The 19,487-nt window shown below is 39.7% G+C and overlaps 1 protein-coding gene across 1 annotated transcript in view; it reads left to right on the forward strand.

Annotated features, from left to right (window-relative positions):
- The window catches only part of LOC126412448 (nuclear cap-binding protein subunit 1), a 176,530-nt gene that overhangs the window by 69,421 nt on the left and 87,622 nt on the right, over positions 1-19,487 (forward strand). The window contains exons 8-9 of the mRNA XM_050082054.1: positions 11,755-11,926; positions 17,072-17,139. Of these exons, the coding sequence (XP_049938011.1) occupies positions 11,755-11,926; positions 17,072-17,139 (240 nt within the window). The remainder of the gene's footprint in view (positions 1-11,754; positions 11,927-17,071; positions 17,140-19,487) is intronic.

Raw genomic sequence — 19,487 nt, forward strand, 5'->3', positions numbered from 1 at the left:
GATCACAGTACTGTATTTACTCAAATCTAAGCCGCACCTGAAAAATGAGACTCGAAATAAAGGAAACAAAAAATTCCCCAATCTAAGCCACACCTGAAATTTGAGACTCGAAATTCAAGGGGAGAGAAAAGTTTTAGGCCGCACCTCCAAATCGAAACAAAGTTGGTCCATTGTAGTATGAGACACAATTTAGGTTGAATGAATGACGATACAGCTACAGTAGTTTGGTTCAAGTCGTAAGCTTAGCAGTTAAGCTTTACCAGGTAGCCATTGCTATGCATCAGGCACTCCGTCTGTATTTATACGGGTACCCTTCCTTTTTCATATGCTTTGTCTGGTTTGAATCAATTGCTTATTTTGCTTTGATCTGATAAGTGCCGTTTTCTTTGTTATAGGTGTTTACATCGCTCTAAGCTGAAAATGCATTACTGTACTGTATCATGCATTGTTTGTCGCATTCTGATAGTGCATGTTTACGGCCTGTCGCTGCTCGTGGCACGGCTTGCTTTTGTGCGCGCTAACGCCGCTTACAATTTTTAAAAAAAAGAGAGGAATCGTCTCATTAGCGAAACAGTGGCAAGAGACTGCTATTTGTTGTTACTTACACTGCTGCTTTCTTTGATAATGATCAACAAGAACCAAATAATAGACTGCATATGATAGAAGATGTTCTGAATGAGAGTTAGGCGAAAATTTTTCTCCATTTGAAAATCTTTGCGGCCACTTCTTTAGTACATCAAATTCTGCACAGTAATTAGAGTCATCTTGGATTTAAAAATCTAGCCAGTTGCCGTGCTTCATTTCTGACTGTGTCACTATTAGGCATAAGAATAATACGAATATAAACATGACACGATACGTATATTCTTCCGCGTTTGCTGTTGTCTCACTCTAGTTTCGTAATTTATTAGGCAGACAGGATTTAAATGAAACAGCAGCAAACACGAAAGAATACATGGCAAAATGTTTATATTCTTATTATTCTTATGGTGAAGAGAATATTGCATGTGATTCACATTTCATCAGGTTCCTATTAGCAACCATCTCTTCTCACAGGTAGGAAAAAATTCAGAATGTAGAGTTGGCCATATTGACAAACATTCCAAACAGTCTTGCCAGTCAGATTTTCGTAGTACATTGAAATTCTCTTCCACCTTTTTTTTTTTTAATTTATTTACTGACGCAGAGGTTTTGGCGCCAGGATTTATCTTTGTGCCTAGAAAGCATGCCTGTGTAGCGCTACATATATTCGACAGCAGAAGTTAGCTGTGGCAGCACCTACCAACATTTTTCAGAACTTCCACTTGCTTTGCACTCGATTCTAAGCCGCAAGCGGTTTTTTGGATTACAAAAACTGGAAAAAAAGTGCGGCCTAGATTCGAGTAAATACGGTAGTCATTAGACATTGCGAGAGAGCAGAATAGAGTGCTCCACAGAACTCACAGACTTCGAATGTGGTCAGGTGATAGGGTGTCACTTCTGCCATACGTCTGTACATAAGATGCCCACACTCCTAAACATCCCTATGTCCACTGTTTCCAATGTGATAGTGAAGGCAAATGTGAAGGGACACATACAGCACAAAGGCATACAGGCCGACCTCATCTTTTGACTGACAGAGACTGCTGACAGTTAAAGAGGGTCTTAATGTGTAATAGGCAGACATCTATCCAGACCATCACACAGGAATTCCAAACTGCATCAGGATCTACTGCAAGTACTATGACAGTTGGGCGGGAGGTAAGAAAACTTGGGTTTCATGGTCAAGCGGCTGCTCATAAACCACACATCACGCTAGTAAATGCCAAACGATGCCTCGCTTGGTGTAAGGAGCGTGAGCATTGGACAATTGAACAGAGGAAATGCTTTGTGTGGAGTGACAAATCACGGTACACAATGTGGCGATCCGATGGCAGGGTGTGGGTATTGCGAATGCCTGGTGAACATCATCTGCCAACATGTGTAGTGACAACAGTAAAATTCGGAGGTGGTGGTGTTGTGGTGTGATCATGTTTTTAATGGAGGGGGCTTGCACCCAATGTTTTTTTGTGTGGCTCTATCACAGCACAGGCCTACATTGATGTTTTAAGCACCTTCTTGCTTTCCATTGTTGAAGAGCAATTCGCTGATGACAATTGCATCTTTTAACATAATCGAGCACCTGTTCATAATGCACAGCCTGTGGCAGAGTGGTTACATGCCAGTAACATCCCTGTAATGGACTGCCCTGCCCAGAGTCCTGATATGAATCCTATAGAACACCTTTGGGATGTTTTGGGATGCCGATTTCATGCCAGGGCTCACCAACCGACATCAATACCTCTCCTCAGTGCAGCAGTCTGTGAAGATAGAGCTGCCATTCCCCAAGAAGCCTTACAGCACCTGATTGAACGTATGCCTGCTAGAGTGGAAGCCGTCATCAAGGCTAAGTGTGGACCAACATCATATTGAATTCCAGCATTACTGATGGAGGGTGCCATGAACTTGTAAGTCATTTTCAGCCCAATGTCCATATACTTTTGATCACATAGTGTAATTAAAATTACATATGCAAAGATTCCAAATGAAATAATGAAGAAAAATGTTCAGTGAATATGATGATTAAAATGAAGTCGATGATTAAAATGAAGTCAGGTGATTAGAAATGGGAATGAATTATGTTTAGACAAAGTAATTGAATAAGGAAACGTTGCCCCCATTGGGTTTTGAACCCACAACTTCCAGCACCACAACCAAACAACTTAACCACGAGGCTTGATACAACTCTGAAGTAGTTGCTGTTTTCAAGGCTGTAGTGGGTCACCTGAAATTGTAATTTGTCAATTATTCACAAATGAGGGCACACAAGTTTGAATGGCTGTAGGATGTGATCCCAGCGACCCTACACCACCATCTAGGTGGTTATAAAAAATTTGATCTGACCCATGGAGATTTCTACTTGTGAGTACCAGTTTTTCCAAATAAAGTATACTCCCGATTATTTGGACATAGACCCATGCTGCCAGTCCCTATGTACTTGACTCTTATGTCCTTGTTTTCCATGAATAATCTGCAAACTTTGTAATTGGGAGTACACTGTGCCATGTTCCCAGTGCTTTTCTAATATGCTCACTACAACCAACTGGAAGCTACATCAAAATTTCAGATTCCTTTCTGATTTCTTTCTCCTGCTCGATAGTTCTTGCAGTGGAAATGAAAAGAAATGTACTTATTTTTCAGTGTAGGCCTCTTTCAATTCAATGCACTCTGCACAGTATTCTTTCAATGAGTAGATTTTATCACAGACTTGCGATTCAGTAAGGTGAGTGATTTCATTTCTGTTACATTTTTTACGTTAAATAGTGAACCCAGTCTCATCCAAAGATTGCTGGACAATACTTTTTTTATGTAAGTCGGCATTCAGTGAATAGAACCTGTATTTGATAAATGTCGAATACAGTATTTAAACAATGACACCTCCTTGTTGGAATATCAGCAATGTAAGGAAAAAGATAGGCTGCTACTCACTGTAGAGATAACATGTTGAATTGCAGACAGGCACAGTGAGAAAATTGTTACACATTTAGCTTTCAGACAAAGTTTTCTTCAGAAAAGAAAACACGCACACACACACATTCATTCACTCAAGCATGCACATCTCACGCACACATAACCATCATCTCCAGCAACTCAGACTGGAATGCTACTGTCGCATTGTACAGAAGCAACAATCTGGAGGGGGTGGAGAAGGGGAATGGATAGCAGGGCATGGGTAGGGAGAGAGAACAGCACTGTGTGACAGAGCATGCAGGGACTAGAAGGAGACATGACAAGACTGCCACCAGATGCAATGTCAGGGGACTCTTGGGCAGGGAGATGATGATGGGTAGCAGTAAAAGAGAAGATCAGGAAAGAGGAAGTACAGTGAGGTGTGCTGGCAGAGGGCAGCACACAAAGAGGGTGAAGGTATGTGAATAGGGAGGAGATGATAGGACAGGGACGGAAACTGTTGAGTTATTCCTGTCGGTGATAAACTACTGAAACTTTGGCTATCAGAAACAGGAATGTTAAATTGCATTATTATAGAATGTGATCATTCACAGAAGTGGTGATATATTAAAGTAGCTGATATCTGTTTAATATATAAACTGCATTTAAACACTTATAATGGCCTTTATAATACGTCCTTATGTAAAAATCATGTTGATTTTGGACAGCCAAGTCAAGTTTTGCCTAGAAAAATTGTGCCATGAAGAAAGGAATCTGTAGTGTTGGACTTATGTCATTTGTCTAGAACATGCGAAATTCACCAAGATTTCAAGAGGAAGTCACAACTGTGAAATTTTATTGGAATTTGCGTGTGCTTTCACGCCTAGTGTGAGTTCAGATCTACAATTCCTGTATGCAGGGCACAATGTACTTAGCCTTGTTCTTGAAGATCTTGTAGAAGTAGGAAATGCATATTTAGCATCTCCAGGTTTAAAGCTGCAGCTCTACAGAAATTTTATATTATGGATTTCATGAAATTAATAAAAACAAATTAAGAAAACGCCATCAGCTTCAGTAATCTTCATGTTTTAGTGTTGCTTCTGGCTCCATTTATGTATCATACACAGTAAATGTTTGGTCATGGTTGATAAAATTGTGCAATACTTTGACATTTATTGAATTTACACAACATGTCTTTTCCATAACATACCTGACAATCAACTCCAAAGAATTTTATGCTAGCACCAGTTAAAAAAAGATCATATAAACAAAATTATTCTTGCATATATCTAAAAACAAAGATGATATCAATATAATAGAGGGAAACATTCCACGTGGGAAAAAATATATATAAAAACAAAGATGAGGTGACTTACCGAACGAAAGCGCTGGCAGGTCGATAGACACACAAACAAACACACACATACACACAAAATTCAAGCTTTCGCAACCAACGGTTGCCTCATCAGGAAAGAGGGAAGGGGAGGGAAAGACGAAAGGATGTGAGTTTTAAGGGAGAGGGTAAGGAGTCATTCCAATCCTGGGAGCGGAAAGACTTACCTTAGGTAAGTCTTTCCGCAGACATATGTCTGCTTGTGTCTGTATGTGTAAATGGATATGTGTGTGTGTGCGAGTGTATACCTGTCCTTTTTTTCCCCCTAAGGTAAGTCTTTCCGCTCCCGGGATTGGAATGACTCCTTACCCTCTCCCTTAAAACCCACATCCTTTCGTCTTTCCCTCTCCTTCCCTCTTTCCTGATGAGGCAACCGTTGGTTGCGAAAGATAGAATTTTGTGTGTATGTGTGTGTTTGTTTGTGTGTCTATCGACCTGCCAGCGCTTTTGTTCGGTAAGTCACCTCATCTTTGTTTTTATATATAAAAACAAAGATGATGTGACTTACCAAAAGAAAGCGCTGGCAGGTCGATAGACACACAAACAAACACACACATACACACAAAATTCAAGCTTTCGCAACCAACGGTTGCTTCATCAGGAAAGAGGGAAGGAGAGGGAAAGATGAAAGGATGTGGGTTTTAAGGGAGAGGGTAAGGAGTCATTCCAATCCCGGGAGCGGAAAGACTCACCTTAGGGGGAAAAAAGGACGGGTGACACTCGCACACACACACATATCCATCCACAAGACTATTGCCCCATTGAGGAAACAGGGTGCAACCAACTGCATATTGGGGCTTACATTGGAACAAGAAGTTGTGCCTGTGTGATGTGAACCAAAATTTACAAAATTCCGTGTGAATGCGGCAAATCGCCGGCCGCCGTGGCCGTGCGGTTCTAGGTGCTCCAGTCCGGAGCCGCGCTGCTGCTATGGTCGCAGGTTCGAATCCTGCCTCGGGCATGGATGTGTGTGATGTCCTTAGGTTAGTTAGGTTTAAGTAGTTCTAAGTTCTAGGGGACTGATGATGACCACAGCAGTTGAGTCCCATAGTGCTCAGAGCCATTTGAACCATTTGAATGTGGCAAATCATATATAGGGCAAACAACACAAACTGTGCAGGAACACATTGTGGAACACCAACAGCATACTCGCCTTCTCCGACCCACCAAGTCCGCAGTCACCAAACATTGTGTTTCCACAGACCATTCCGTGAATTACGACGACCCAAAAATTTTGGCCAATACATCAAAATTTTGGAGCTCGATTGTCAATGAATCTGTGGAAATAAGATTGTCTGACAATGAGACTCTCATCAATCGAGATAACGGTTATCAGGTAAACTCTGCTTGGAATCCTGTTATAGAGAAACTTCGTAATCGACGTAGTTATCTGCATAAAGATGGAAATCGACCTGATACCTATGCGCCACCCTTTCACACTGGAGGGCGCGAGGCGCAGCGCACAGAGCCGTTATGAACGCACACGCTGAGCAGCGCATGCGTAATGTCACCTCAGTACAGCTTTAAATAGCGGAGCTCAGCGCGTACTTGCCAGTACTACTAAAGTGGCACTCACCTGAAGATGGCCAGAAGACTCTGCGCGGAAATATCGTGGCAGGACGTTACTGATATCCGGCAGTTCTCCCGTGTTTTTATGGAACAGTGGTGCCTGTCATTCGGACTCTGAGGTCATACTTAAATCATTCCAGCAACTGACAGAGAATGCTGGAAGACAATTCTGTGCACTGAGTTTCAACATAGCTCACGATTTGCAGCTTTTCCCCCAGAACTGATCATGACCCCTTGGTTCCGAACCAAGTGGAAGGATTGAACCAGAGACTTAAAGAGGTTCTGCGACAAGCTAAGTGGCAACTTCCTGGGCCTGCACCATAGACTTGAGAACTTTAGGATCCCCCTAAATGGGCCTGGTGTGCATTACACAACGGAGACTGTTACTCAGATAGCTGACTGTGTGTGGGGTGCACATAAGGCATTTTTAGATTAGGTAACTCTCCATCCAGTCCAGATAAAGATAGCTGTAGGAAACCCATAAGTATCCATGTAAGATCAAAAGAAATATGTCCCACAGGTGAAACTATTAAAATCTTAGTGGTTAAATGCCAAATCATTTGCAACAAAATGCCAGAGGTCAAAGTGCTCTTGAAAAGCAGTGGAGCTCAAATAATACTAGGTACTGAAACCTGAAATTGACAGCAATGAGAGTTTAAGGGGAAAATTTAAGTGTGTGTCGAAAGAACAGGGTAATGGGAAACGGAGGTCTTGTATTTGTCACAGTAGACAAGGAACTCAGAACCACCAGGATGTATCTGAAAAGATCCACCAAGATGTAGCTGCATGTGAGACTTTGGCAAGACCCAGTATCAGGGGTGGGTACAAAATGGTAAATGGATCCTCCTATTGCCCACCAGACTCATCTCCTGATGTAACCAAAATCTGTAGAAAAAATCTCAGTTCACGTAAGTTCCCCAGTCATACTGTAATCATTTGTGGAAACTTTAATCATCCAACAATTGAGTGAGAAAATTACAGTTTTGTTAATGGTGGATGTGATAAGACATCCTGTGAAACATTACTAAATGCCTTCTCTACAAACTACATAGAACAGATAGTTCAGAACTCCACTCATATTGGAAATATATTGGATCTAATGGCAACAAATAAATGTGACCTCATTGAAGATGTCCACATCAATACTGGTATCAGTGACCATGATGCGGTTGTGGCAACAGTGATTACCAAAGTACAAAGGACAACTAAAACGTACAGAAAGATGTATATGTTCAGTTAACCAGATAACAAATCAGTAGTGTCATATTTCAATGAGGAACTTGAAACTTTCAGTTCAGCGCAGGAGCATGTAGAGGAACTATGGCTCAAGTTAAAAAGAATAGTTGAGCATGCATTGGATAGATATGTGCTCAGTGGAACAGTTCACAATGGAAGGGGTTCTACATGGTATACAGTCACTGTAAAGAAACTTCTAAAGAAACAGAGTACTGCATAATAAGTGTAAAACAAAGTGGAGGACTTATAGATATAGAGATGCTGAATGAAACACGTTTGGCTGTCAAGAGAGCAATGCGTGAAAATGTCAATGACTACTGTAGCAGAATATTGTCAGATGACCTTTCACGAAATCCAAAGAAATTCTGGTCGTATGTTAGAGGCACCGAAAGCTGTCTGTAGTGAATGAGATAGGAACTGACACAGAGGGTAGCAAAGCAAAAGCATAAATGCTTAACTCTGTTTCCAAATGTATCTTTACAAAGGAAAACCCAGGAGAATTGCCCCAGTTTAATCCTCATACCACTGAAAAGATGAGTGAAATCAGTTTGGTGTCAGTAGTGTTGAGAAATAGCTGAAATAATTAAAATTGAACAAAACTCCTACAAGAGGGGTTGTAGAAATGATCCACAAAACTACCATACCATATCCTTGACATCAATTTGTTATAGAATCTTAGAACACATTCTGAGCTCTAACATAATGAGGTATCTTAAACAGAATGACCTCCTCCATGACAACCAGCATAGATCCCAAAAACATTGATCATGTGAAACCGAACTTGCATTTTTCGCACATGAAAGCTTTGGACCAAGATAGTAAGAAGCAGTATTTTTTTTATTTTCGAAAAGCATTTGACTCAGTAGGGAGGAATAAGCATATTGTCTTGGATGGAGAGTCATCATCAGATGTAGAAGTAACTTCCATGTGCCCCAGGGAAGTGTGTGGGATGCGTACTGTTCATGTTGTGTAGTAATGACCTTGCAGACCATATTAATAGTAACCTCATACTTTTTGCAGATGATGCAGTTATCTGTAATGAAGTATTGTCTGAAAGAAGCTGCGTAAATATTCAGTCAGATCTTGATAAGATTTCAAAGTGATGCAAAGATTGGCAACTTACTTTAAATGTTCAGAAATGTAGAATTATGCCCTTCTTGAAATGAAAAAAAAAGTAATATCCTGTGATTTTAATATCAGTGAGTCACAGTGGGAATTGACCGACTCTTGCAAATACCTGGGTGTAACAGTTATGGATATGAAATGGAGTGATCACATAGATTCAGTTGTGAGTAAAGCAGGTGGCTGATTTCAGTTTGTTGGTCGAACTCTGGCGAGCTGCAATCAGTCTACAAAAGGGATTGCTTACAAATCACTTGTGCGACCCGTTCTATAATATTGCTCAAGTGTGTGGGATCCGTACCAAATAGGACTTTTTATTGAACATATACAGAGAAGGGCAGTGTGAATGTTCAAAGGCTTGTTTTACCCAATGGAGAGTGTCACAGAGATTCTGAAGGAACTGAACTGGAAGACTCGTGAAGATAGATGTAAACTAACCCAAGAGAGTGTATTAACAAAGTTTCAAGAACCAGCTTTAAGGGACAACTCTGGGTATATACTGCAACCCCTACGTATCACTAACATAAGGATCATGAGGACAAGATTAGAATAATTACAGCACACACAGAGGCATTCAGACAGTCATTCTTCCCACACTCGATATGTGAGTGGAACAGGAAAAAACCCTAATAACTGGTTCAATGGGACATACCCTCTGCCATGCACTTCAAGGTTATTTGCAGAGTATAGATGTAGATGTAGACTGTCAGAGTATCACCCTCTTCACAAATTTTACTGGTCTCTTTCTTTTTCATATTTTCCTTTTATTCCCTTATGATGAGTTTCTTATTCGTAATCGTGCCAACATCTGTAACACTGTATTTGCTTGTGCTGTTCTTATTACGTTCTAGTCCCCTGAGTAAAAATCCGCTTTCTCTACACTATGTTTCACTAATGCTTACCCAATTTAACTTCATCCTTGCTGCCTCATTCTTTCGCATCACAAATCATGTTCTGTAAATCAAATTGTGAAAGAGAGCCTTCAGGGATGTGAACCAAGTCAAGTAATACATAACAATCAGAAGCAGCCACTGCAATCCTCTTGTGTAAAGTATATCAGCAACAGATTATATCTAGCGCTAAGCTGTTCAAATTGATAGTTGTGGAAATTGTAGCTGTACTTCCCATTGCTTTCGGCACTATCCTGTTGTAGATCCTCATGAGTTGTTCTTCTTTTATAAGCTGTTTCCCACTCTCTTGTATAACTAGTAGCATTACAATACCAAGAAATCTGTCTAGATTTTTTAGTACTGTATATATTGGAAGTCCTCGGCTCGTGGTCTCGCAGCAGCGTTCTCTCGTCATTCATCTCCATTGTGGTCGGAGGAAGACAACGGCAAACCACCTCCTTTAGGACCTTGCCTAGTACGACGATGCGGGTCTCGTGCATCGTTCCCCTACCCTTTGTCAAGAGGCATGGCACTTCATTTCCATATATTGGAAAAGGAACATAACTGATAAATTTGCCTCCATATTCCAGATGTAGAAACTTGTTGCAATGGTGTCTGATAATAATCTATAAATAAAATATGAAGTGAATATGCCTCTCTACTCTTTTTTACAATCGTGTAGACCAACTAGGATCATGTTAACAACTTCAGTTCCTCTTCTTCCTTTGTTGTCGTTTCGTATTTTTCCAGTATTCCCTCATTTTCACCGCATGAAGTCTCTTCCTTTCTTCTGTCAATGTTGTCCTCGATTTTTTATTTTTTCTACTTTTAAAGCCTTCCAAATTTAGTATTTTATTTTTAAAATGGTTTCTTTCTGCTATTTCTGATTCTTTGATGATGTTTCTTTCTAGATCTTTCCTTACTTCTGTAATCCATGCTATTGTCGATTTCTTCTTCTGGAAATATGGGAGTATTTGTTTTGTTAGTCTATTTCCAACCATTCGGTAGAGGTATCCAAAAAGATTAATCTTTGTTTGGCCATTATTTCAGATATTTTGTCTATATTTTTGTAGATCTCCTCATTACTTCTTATTTTCCAACCATCTGCAGTTTTTATTGCACCCTGTAGAAATTTATGCAAATGATTTTGCTCAAATCCTGTGCTTATCTGTCCATTAAGAGGTGTGTGCACAGTAATTGCATGTAAAAGTATGATATTAGTTAGCTCTTTCATGTGTAACAGAGACTGAGATTTAAACAAGTAGCATTCTCTTCTTAGCTACTGACTTTGTTTTAAATGTGGTATTTGAAATCATTGTCCTGCGTAGACTGCTTATGTCATCAGATAATTAAATTTGGACAGATGTTTTAAATATTCTAAAAATTATTAGTGAGTAGCCAAAAATGGCAAAATAAAACTTATTGATGGGATCTAGAGTGTGATAAATTTGGTATCTCGTGATTCAGAGACTTAAGTTGTTCGGTTTCATTAATTACAGAATGCAGAGGGCCAAGTATAAAGTGTTTTCAGCCACTTTACATAATGTATCTCAATGCTGAACTGTGCTTGCCTGTCAGTATTTGCCAAAGTGACATTTTGCTTTCTGTTAGTCATAAAGTGTTGTGGCTAGTACCATATATTTGTGTGTCTAATAATAACTGACAATGCACACAGTCAAAGGCTTAGTGATGCCGTAAAACATCTCACAGTGCAGTTGCTCTTGTTCAGGTGATACTACAACAGTAACAGCCAGTTTAAATGTAGCTGTATTTCTTGATTACTCATAATTGAATCCATGCAGTGTGTTTTATGGTTAATTAAAATAGTATGGCTGTAAATTAGTACTCTTCAAGTTGTGTAAATATTGCTATCACTTACTTTCTCAAAAATTTCTGATAATGCTTACTTATAGATGCAATAACTTAACTTTATAGGAGACTGCAGTATCTGTCCTGTTTCCTTTCATTGACATTGTTATTGTTGTTGTTAAGTGTGAGTTTTAAGTATTGGATTTTAGATTAATGTGTTAATGGTTAACTTTAATAATTAACTGTTTGAATCCTTTTTTCTAACAGTGCTGCTCACTTGTTAAATTTCCCATACAAGATGAAGATACCACTTGATTATTGCATAGTGGAAGTGATATTTGCAGAACTGTTCAACATGCCTTCTCCTCGTTACCTTGAGATAATGTATGGATCAGTTCTCATAGAACTGTGTAAGCTGCAGCCCAGCACAATGCCACAAGTTAGTTGAAAGCTAGTAGATACAATTTTGAAGTGCCCTTGTCATTTGCATGCATTTATACATAGTTTTATAGTGTCTTCTTTTGTCTGTCTTTCTTTTCCCCTGATTCTTCTGCAGCCTGACAGCGATAGAAAGAATAGGGTAAATAAATATTTTTTGGTGTGTTAAATGCATCCTAATCTCTTACATACAAAGATATGAATGTTCTGCAAGGTCTATTTTCAGTATAGTGTAAATGGAAATGAAAAATTAACAACAAATGTAAGCTTTTCTATTCCAGATTGAGATCTTAGATTACTTCCTTGCTTCTTTCTTTTACTCAAATTCTTTCTAGTGTCAGACATTTTTGCTGGTATTCATTATGAGTATTTTGACATAAACTAATATATCCTGTACAACTAATTCCACTTAAACCAGAATATGACAAATTTGAAACTGATGTAACATTTTATATGAACAGTGCATGTGCTCTCTCCTGCTAGAACGTTACAACCAGCAGTCTGATATACTCTTGGGATACAAAAGAGCTGCAATTTGTCACATTATGAATTTTGTGTGGTGTATGACTAAAGATAAACGGCACCACATATCCACATAATTTTTGGAGACTGTAAATGATGTTTAATGAACTGTTTACTGCTACTCAGTGATACTCCACATGTTTTATGTTGGTGGAATCTGGGAATCAGTTCATCAAGTAGTGTTTGTCAGCATGCCCCTCAAGTGCCTGTAAGGCCATTTTAATTCAGCAGTGCACTCAGTTTCTCTGCTGGATGTTTACATGTTTAATGAGGAAGATATCAGGCAGGTAGTCAAAAATAGCATTCAAAGAGATTCTGTAGTAATGGGCAGGTTTCACCTTTGGTCTGTATGTGTCTTGGGAGGACATGTTTTACATAGGCATTCTGCAAGTTTGCTTTCCCTGGCACAATCTGATTTGATGTAATAAGTAGCAAGGTGCTTTTCATCAGTTAGATAGTTCCATTGTTTCCTAGTCCAGTTGCCATATCCCCTGCAGTGTAGTGAACACTTGTCATCGAATTAATAGCTATGCAAATAGTTGTCACTTGATAGAGAGCTTCATTGGTAGTTACATTGGTTGAATGATGTGCTCTAAAACATGTATGTCTTCCACAACATTTAATTCACTTTCACTTGTTCTGGAGATCATTGCATAGTCTGCAGTGTATAGTAGACAAGCATCCAACTCATTCATTAATAGGACACGTAAGTTCCTCGGTGCTCACAACTTACCAGCATACCTTATTGTTGCTCGTCCAAGTACGAAATGCCTTTTTCTAACCATCCACAAGCAACAAGACCATTTGGTATTTGTGTGAAATGTGTGCTGTGGAGTCACTTGGTGTGGAGCTAGTACAACCCCAAATGCAGTCCGAGAATAATGTTTAGATATAATGTGGTGCAAGAGAGGTTGCACTACTGCATATGTTTTAATACATTATGACATTTTAAGTGAGCACCACAAGTATGTACCTGTATCTACAGATGGGTCTGAACAGGGGGCCGGGAGGGGGGGGGGGGGGGCAGCAGTTGGTTGCTTTTTTCTTTTCCCCAGTCATATCCTCAAGGTGTGATTGCCTCTAGACTTTCAATGTGTCTGATGTGGCATGATATGCAATCTTGCACGCACTGGAGCAGGTCAGATATGATAGAAGTGCTAAATTTTTTGTCTTTTCAGACTCCCTGAGTGCCCTTCACTCTCTACAACACTTGTACCCATCAGACAAAGTATTCTAGAGAATTCAGGCTACCCTTCTCATCTCAAAAGGCTCAGGAAGGAAGGGAACTTTCTGCTGGGTCCAGGGCACAAGGCTACTACAGTAAATGAAATGGCTGGTATAGCAGCTGAGATGGGCTGTCATGATACTAAGACACTTTAGTGTGCCATCCTCCTAGATCCTCCTCCATGTCACTGTTGAGCTACAGAGTCTTGTGTCAATAGGAAGACAAAGTGATAGACAATAATCCACATTTAGGAAAGTCCACAATGTAGCTGTGGCGTGCCTCCTTCCATTCATGGAGACAAGATGTGATCCTCCTCACTCATCTTCACATTGGGCCCAACCCTGTGACACGTGGCTTGAATGGTGTTTGTGACACGCAGATCAGCATGCACTACGTTTTAGTAGATTGTGTTTTGTATTCAGGACAGCAGCTCATTTGTCAACTGATTTACCATATATTTTAAATGAGGATGTGAGGAATGTCGTTTTTATCTTTCTAGGTTTTGTGCAATGAACTTTGATATCGCAAAATACGTTGCAGTGTGGTGCACAGTATTTGAATAGCAGTTAAAGGTGTGCTCACAACATTACTATTGTTCCACTGTCCGGTGTTCTCTTTTCTTTTGTTTCTTTCTTCACCTATGATTGTTTTAAATAAAATTTTCCATATGGTTACAGTTACTTTTACCATATTAGTTTTTCACATATACGGGGAATATTTACAAAATCCTAACAAATACACCTGTTTTAAGTACTTACAGTATCACAAATATTAACTCATTTCAGTAAGCTACACCACAAAGCATTTTTCCACATGCAGGACAACCTTACGTTCGCTATGTTCAAAACATGATCAGATTCTCTACATTGTCCAAAATCATAAGAAGCCTTACATGTTCTAGACGGTACAGTTTTCGTATCTGTCAGCGTTATTTTCACTGGAAAACATCCCCAAATCCTTCATTGCAGCTTTAGAGAATTTTCCACTTTGCTTAGTCAGCCCTGAAGCTGTCCTCACACTGGATGTGTTTCTCATTGCGAAGCACGCCAGACGTGGTGTCTGTCATGGTTGCTGCACACTCTGAAATGACCTTTTACATCTCATGGAACGCACAGCTCATCACAATTTGCAATTGCAGCAATCTTCAGCAGCAGTTCTCAGCAGCATCTGGCAGTTAAATTACGCAGTTTCTGTACAAAAATGAACACACAAAATAGCTGTGTTAACTCTGTTAGCAATTGCCGAAGAAGGCAAATTTCAAAGAAGATTCTAGACTCATTGATGGCTTGATCAGCAAATTGCTGGTAGAGGAACACTATGTAATCCTATAAATCGATCTGAGATACATGCTAGTAGAAGTTATTCATTAATTCAGTTGAATCTTCATCTCATTTTCGGTTTTAAATTGAATATAGATAAAGTATAGTGTCTTAACACCAGTTTGTGTGTTAATACATCCATATTCTCAACATTGCATTTACTACCGTCAGTCTGAAGTAACGTGCTTAACCATGACTGAAAAAGATAATTACTAAAAAGATACAGATGTGAGGCATTCCATAAAACCAAAAGAGGTATATAGATTTTTCATAAAGTTTCATAATCGCAAAAACTTCCATTGTGTAACTTCGGTTTACTTTTTGATGTTTTCTGCAAGAATTCATGTGTCAAGACCACTAAAAAGAAAGACAGGGATTCAGGTTCTAGTCCAAATTAAGAGAGTGTTTTACCTGTGATGAAGGTTCACTTTAATCGGACTGAAAGAAACTTTACTGAGATAATATTTACTCCCTTTTTTATGGAGCCTTTGCAATGATTTTAAAACACACACACACACACACACACACACACACACACACACACACACACACAGGGGAAACATTACAATCATTACTGTCTGTACCAAGAACTGCAGCAAATACATTATATATAATAAATAACATAGACTGTTGCCCATAGCACTTCTCTATGAATCTTCCCAGAATCTATTAGAAAACATAAAGTGAAAAAAGTAACGCTAAAAGCATCAAATACATGCAGCATTTAACTACAGATATGTAATTATTGGTCATTTTATTACAACAAATTTTACCAAAAACAATACTTTTTGAGAGATTCTCAATATGCTGATGGTTTGGAGCAGATTATCTCCTTTCACACATATGCTATTATTAAAAGAAAGAACACCTCCCAAATATGGAGTGTAACTCCATAGATTATGGCATCACGAAAGTTCGGCTTGTAAAACCTATGCTAGATTCTTCATTTCATGCTTTGTGATGTAATGGAATGTGGAATTTCATGTTGTGATGTCACCAGCTCCTCATCCATGTACTTTCTAACATCCCATTGAGGGCAGCTTTCCAATTGTAATCAGGGAAGATCACATTTTTCAAGAACAGGTCTGCAATGTTGTGCAAGCACCTAGTGAACTTCTTCCTCTGTGGTAGGTAATGATGGCACTGATGTTGGTACATACAGAAGATAGAAGTATATCTTCTTATATCCTTTGACATGTTGTTGTTGTTGTGGTGGTGGTGGTCTTCAGTCCTGAGACTGGTTTGATGCAGCTCTCCATGCTACTCTATCCTGTACAAGCTTTTTCACCTCCCAGTACCTACTGCAACCTACATCCTTCTGAATCTGTTTAGTGTATTCATCTCTTGGTCTCCCTCTACGATTTTTACCCTCCACGCTGCCCTCCAATACTAAATTGGTGATCCCTTGATGCCTCAGAACATGTCCTACCAACCGATCCCTTCTTCTGGTCAAGTTGTGCCACAAACTTCTCTTCTCCCCAATCCTATTCAATACTTCCTCATTAGTTATGTGATCTACCCATCTAATCTTCAGCATTCTTCTGTAGCACCACATTTCGAAAGCTTCTATTCTCTTCTTGTCCAAACTATTTATCATCCATGTTTCACTTCCATACATGGCTACACTCCATACGAATACTTTCAGAAACGACTTCCTGACACTTAAATCTATACTCAATGTTAACAAATTTACTACCATTATTATCGGGCAACGATGGCCAGAAATATTACCGAACATGGGCTATAATTTGTGACTGGAAATGTTCCAGGTCAACATCACTGGGCTGTATTGTCAGCAGTATGTGGTTTCTATGGCCTATGTAAACTTACCTTTACCATACATTTCACACATTTCTGCATAATTATGTCTGAATATTTAGCTGCACACTTTTGCTCCCTCACTCACTTCTAAAGTCTTCGTAGATGACTGTCATTATTACATAATCTCCTAATATCTATTTACTCTGTAATGTCATCTCAGAATAGAATATGATGTTTCAGTAGATTCTAGAATATGACATGTTGTTTAATATGTGACATATTATCAGCACCATTCTTATTTAACTTTGTTCTCTTTCAGGTGCTGGCTCAAGCAACAGAAATTCTTTTTATGAGAATTGACACAATGAATGTCTCATGCTTTGACAGGTAAGATGCTGGTCACTTTACGAAATCCTTTTTGTAAACAGAAACATTGAAGGAATTTATGAATTAATGTGTGTACACTAATTTAAGTAATTGTGCTACTAAAAATTTATCATAAGATCATTCATTGTAAAGGTTTTAACACTCACCAGATTACTATGTGTAAATAACATATCAAATGTAATCTGGGCATAGTATTGAGAGCACTTCTGTTTGAATCCAGTTGATGTTGGAATCACAGAAACATGCAAAAAATGCTGTTTCAGTTTTTTAAAATACCAATGAGCTTGTCTGCCTTAAAAAGACATAAAAAGTAATTTTATAAAAAATTAGAGTATGGTTGAACGGTTAGGTGCATTCTACTATTCTGAACGGAGCATGGGGGATGCCCATCGATGCTCTTCACAGAAAACTTGAGTTGAAAATCAGTGTGCCACCTGCATCAATCATCTAAACATATAGTAAAAGTCATCCATTCTTGCCACAGTAAAGAAATATGTGAGGAACACTATTAAGGACTGAAACTTCGTGGCAGATTAAAACTATGTGCCGGGCCGAGACTCGAACTCGCGACCTTTGCCTTTCGCGGGCAAGTGCTCTACCATCTGAGCTACCCAAGCACGACTCACGCCCCATCCTCACAGCTTTACTTCCGCCAGTACCTCGTCTCCTACCTTCCAAACTTTACAGAAGCTCTCCTGCGAAACTTGCAGGACTAGCACCTCTGAAAGAAAGGATATTGCGGAGACACGGCTTAGCCACAGCCTGGGGGATGTTTCCAGAATGAGATTTTCACTCTGCCCGCAAAAGGCAAAGGTCCCGAGTTCGAGTCTCAGCCCGGCACACAGTTTTAATCTGCCAGGAAGTTTCATATCAGCACACACTCTGCTGCAGAGTGAAAATCTCATTCAGGAAACATCCTCCAGGCTGTGGCTAAGCCATGTCTCTGCAATGTCCTTTCTTTCAGGAGTGCTAGTCTTGCGAGTTTTGCAGGAGAGCTTCTGTAAAGTTTGGAAGGTAGAAGACGAGGTACTGGGGGAAGTAAAGCTGTGAGGACGGGGCGTGAGTCGTGCGTGGGTAGCTCAGTGGTAGAGCACTTGCCCACGAAAGGCAAAGGTCCCGAGTTTGAGTCTCAGCCCGGCACACTTTTTAATCTGCCAGGATGTGTGTGTGTGTGTGTGTGTGTGTGTGTGTGTGTGTGTTTTAAAATCATTGCAAAGGCTCCATAAAAAAGGGAGTAAATATTATCTCAGTAAAGTTTCTTTCAGTCTGATTAAAGTGAACCTTCATCACAGGTAAAACACTCTCTTAATTGGGACTAGAACCTGAATCCCTGTCTTTCTTTTTAGTGGTCTTGGCACATGAATTCTTGCAGAAAACATCATGGACGAATTCAGAGATACAGTACAACTAGTCACCTGTTCACATAGTTTGTCCTCCTAATGATGCAGAACCACCACGAAAGAAAAGGAGAGAGAGTGGTGCTAAGTTGAATCAAATGTAATGCTCGAGGAAGTACAGTGATTTGTTTTACATCCTGATCCAACACTCAGTTTGTTAAGTTTCACAATTGCTCATTTCAGTAAGATTTTCACTACAAAGTAAGAAATTTCATTCTGGAACGAAGCCACATGTTTTGTTCAGTTATCCTTAGAAAATCAACTGTCAGTAAGTTTCTGTACAGGGAGATTTTTTCCACTGTGTACAGACTCTAGGGATTGATCACTGAGAGGATACAGAACAAAAAAGTTCTATAGAACTTATGTCCGGAAACGTGTGGCTTCCATGCTAGAGACCATTTATTCGATCATATTTTGTTACAGAGTCTGCGGTCTAATACGCACGGTACTGTGCAGCCAGAGTTACAGTATGTGTTGAAAATGGTTTCCATGTCTGGAATGGGCTCTGCATACACAATACTTTTGAGATGGCCCCATAACCAGAAATCGCACGGGTTGAGATCCGATGAACAAGAAGGCCATGCAACTGGACCGTCTCATCTGATCCATCAGCCAGGGAAGACACGATTGAGATGTGTCTGGACGTTAATGACACCATCATGTAGCAGTCACATAACCCTTCAAATCATCAGTGGCACTTCTTCCAGCAGGGGAGGCAAAGTCATCAGCAAGAAATGCCGATAGTTCCGGGATGTTGGGCAAAGTGGAAGGAAGACTGGTCCCCAAAATACGGATGCCAATTATCCCAGCCCAAACATTCTGGTTGAACTGATGCTGAAGATTCGCTGTTATCGTATCATGGGGGCTCTGCATACTATCCCACAGATGAGATGACGCTTATGAAAGTTGAAGATACCACTCCATGTAAAGGCGGCCTCATCTGTGACTGTG

This window comes from Schistocerca serialis, chromosome 7 (genome assembly GCF_023864345.2).
Source record: "Schistocerca serialis cubense isolate TAMUIC-IGC-003099 chromosome 7, iqSchSeri2.2, whole genome shotgun sequence".
NCBI lineage: Eukaryota > Metazoa > Arthropoda > Insecta > Orthoptera > Acrididae > Schistocerca > Schistocerca serialis.